At 36.6% G+C, this 3,154-nt stretch overlaps 1 protein-coding gene across 1 annotated transcript; it reads right to left on the bottom strand.

Moving 5' to 3' along the window:
* Nucleotides 1-329: 329 nt before the first annotated feature.
* On the bottom strand, nt 330-2,679 carry LOC120627754. Its single transcript, XM_039895781.1, has 2 exons — nt 2,054-2,679; nt 330-1,101 (listed from the first exon to the last, which is right to left on the bottom strand). The coding sequence occupies exons 1-2, from the start codon at nt 2,432-2,434 to the stop codon at nt 403-405; spliced, it is 1,080 nt and encodes a 359-aa protein (XP_039751715.1). The 5' UTR covers nt 2,435-2,679; the 3' UTR covers nt 330-402.
* Nucleotides 2,680-3,154: the final 475 nt, after the last annotated feature.

The following is a 3,154-nucleotide window of genomic DNA, read 5'->3' as shown; positions in this document are numbered from 1 at the left end:
GCAGATAAATCGAACGTTCCTAGTGCCTCCACACGCCTCCAATATCGACGTCGATCGGGCAGTTCTCCGCAGAAGAAATCTGCTGGCTTTAGTTTCTCCACTAATAAAGAAACAAGACACTGTAATGAGAGAAGCTATAAGTCCTCATGAAAGATTAACTGCTACACTGCGATTTCTAGCTACAGGACGTTCCTACCAATGTATGAAGTTTTCTACAATAATATCACCGCAAGCTCTTAGCCAAATAATCCCTGAAACCTGTGATGCTCTGTACGAGGTTCTACGGAAAGATTACTTAAAGGTAAGGAATGAAAAATACTATATTAATCAACAAATTATTTATTAATTAAGCTTTTAGGACGTATTGAAGAACATTTTACGAATAAGTTAAGTACTTTTTTATTAATCATTAAAATTACGTAAATAGGAAGTAATTGTATTATCAGATTGTGTATGGTCTGGCTCTAATGGTGATGTAAATTCTATTGATGATTGAGTGTGTGGTTGAGTGTAAATGATTTGAGTGTGTGGTTGAGTGAAAAGATTTTGAGTGTGTGGTTGAGTGTAAATGACTTGAGTGTGTGACTGAGTGTGTGACTCAGTGGAAAGGTTTTGAATTTGTGGCTGAGTGGAAAGGTTTTGTATGTGTGGCTCAGAGGAAAAGTTTTGAATGTGTGGCTGTGTGGAAAAAGTAGTATTTGCAAAGTCATCATATTTTCTTACAGTGTGTGATATAGTTAAGCTACCCATTTCAGCCAAGAACAGAGTTTCATTAATTATTTTTTCTGCTATAATTCTCTGTTCTTTTGGTAACTCTTGTAGTTTCATCCCAACATTTTTGCCAAAAACTTCAAAACGATTATCGGGTTGTTTAGGCCTTTTAAAATGATCATTTACGGACTTAAGTACGTCTTCAGTTAATGTATTTTTTTTTGGTCTTGGCCGAACACGACCCGAGATTGATGTAGCTCGTTCGCTGTCAGAACGGTTTGCCGGGGTCGGTGTGTCTGATTCGTTGTCGGAATAGGCCAGTGTTGGTGTGTCTCGATCGGTGTCTGGACAATCGTAGCTCGTTGAGCTAATGCCGGTGGTTGACTGCGTCTGTAAAATAGAAGAACTATTATATTCCTGAAATTACTATACTAATCATGTACTCATTTTGTTACAGTTTCCAAAAAGAGAAGAAGAGTGGAGAATAATAGCGAGAGAATTTGAGCAGAAGTGGAACTTTCCTCACTGTTTAGGTGCTATTGATGGCAAGCACGTTGAAATCGTGCCCCCAAGTAACAGTGGCTCGTTTTATTATAACTATAAACATAGACACAGTATGGTATTACTAGCAATCGTTGATGCAAAATACAGATTCCTGTTAGTTGATTTTGGGACAAATGGAAGGGTTTCCGATGGCGGAGTATTGTTGAATACAAAATTTTATGAAAAACTCGAAAAAAAGTCGTTAAATATTCCTACAGAAGAAAGGTTACATAATAGTCCACGAATACTGCCATATGTATTTGTAGCTGATGACGCGTTTCCTCTAAGAAAGGACATGATGAAGCCATTTCGGCAAAGTGACTTAGATAGTAGAATTAAGAAGATATATAATTATCGGACATCGCGAGCACGCCGTATAGTCGAAAACGCTTTTGGTATACTAGCGGCGAGGTTCAGAATTTACAGAACACAAATGAATATGTCGCCTGAAACTATTGGGTCAGTCGTAAGAGCAACCTGTGCTTTGCATAATTATTTGATGTCATCATCGCTTAATTCATACGCTCCTTCAGAATGTTTCGATAGTGAACATTATGAGGAAGGTACGATAACGTCAGGATTCACAACCAACGACTCAACCCTTGAACCATTACAAAGAACTACACAAGGCCGTACAATTCAAACAGCAAATCAGATAAGAAGTCAATTTATGACGTATTTTGTAACTGAAGGGAAAGTTCCTTGGCAAGACAATTTTGTTCATTAATGTCAAAATACAGGACTTGTATTCGAGTAATATAATTAAGCAATAAATATTTTTTCAGAAATAAAAACTTACCTCATTTTCGTCATCATCAATATTCGATGTAGATGGTCTTGGTACTTCTTGATCGTATAAAAAACTCAATAACTCAAAGTACCATAAACGAGGTTTATAAATCTCGTCAGTCCCTGCTCCAGATTTACACGATTTTTTTATTTTATTGAGCTCTTTTTTATATGTAGTTCGAAGATTATTAATCTTCTTAACCACTGTATCCCTGGTGGCATTTGGATCTATGGGTTTGTATTTTTCGATTAGCCTGTCGTAGGCGGCATTTTTTTTGTTGCGGTCGTGGTAATCCTTACTTGTAGTCTTCCAAAGGCAAGTTTCGTTTCTGTAGCTTTCTATAAAATCTTGAAGTAGTTCGCGCTGTCCAACTCTTTCGTCTTCCGACATGTTTCTGTGAAAGCGATGTGCACGTGCGCACACTAGCAAGCTCCGTGAAGTACTGCCGAACTGAGCGATCGCCGTCCACACGCAACGATAAAACTGTGCAAATGTAATCGACAACGATTTATCTGATAGAAATTGCAACTGCCACCGACGAACGATTATCGACAACGATTTTTCATACACACGATCGACAAAACTGCGCAAACTGGTCTGCACAGATTTATCGCTACGATAAATCGTTACGTATGTATGAGGCATAACATAGCATCTCACAAATTCTGTGTCAACACTGCTGCCATTTTGCAAAATTAAAAGGTCAATAATACGTCGAATAAAAAATTAAATAAAAATATATAATTATTGCAACCTTTAAAGACTATAATAAAAAACAAAGCATTATTATATTTGCGATAAAACAACTTAACTATTGACATTATAAATACCTATAAAATGATCTACGGAAAGTGGTCAATAATTAAGTAATTTCAATCGATAATATTTAAAATTTAAAGCGGGCGAATACAAATATTGAAGGGGGGAATCTCATGGAATTCATTGGAAGGGCCATTAATTTGATTTTTTTTTAATCGCTACAAATACAATAACTATAATATGCAGTTATACTAGTTCGTTTAAATAATACCCCTAATGAAACAATCCCGTGGCACAAGGCTTGTATCAAAAACCTAATCCAATGCTCTCTACAAGATTGGCCAATATTTT

This window comes from Pararge aegeria, chromosome 11, assembly GCF_905163445.1.
Source record: "Pararge aegeria chromosome 11, ilParAegt1.1, whole genome shotgun sequence".
In the NCBI taxonomy this organism is placed as follows: Eukaryota; Metazoa; Arthropoda; class Insecta; order Lepidoptera; family Nymphalidae; genus Pararge; species Pararge aegeria.
This window is presented reverse-complemented; position numbering and strand designations above follow the sequence as displayed.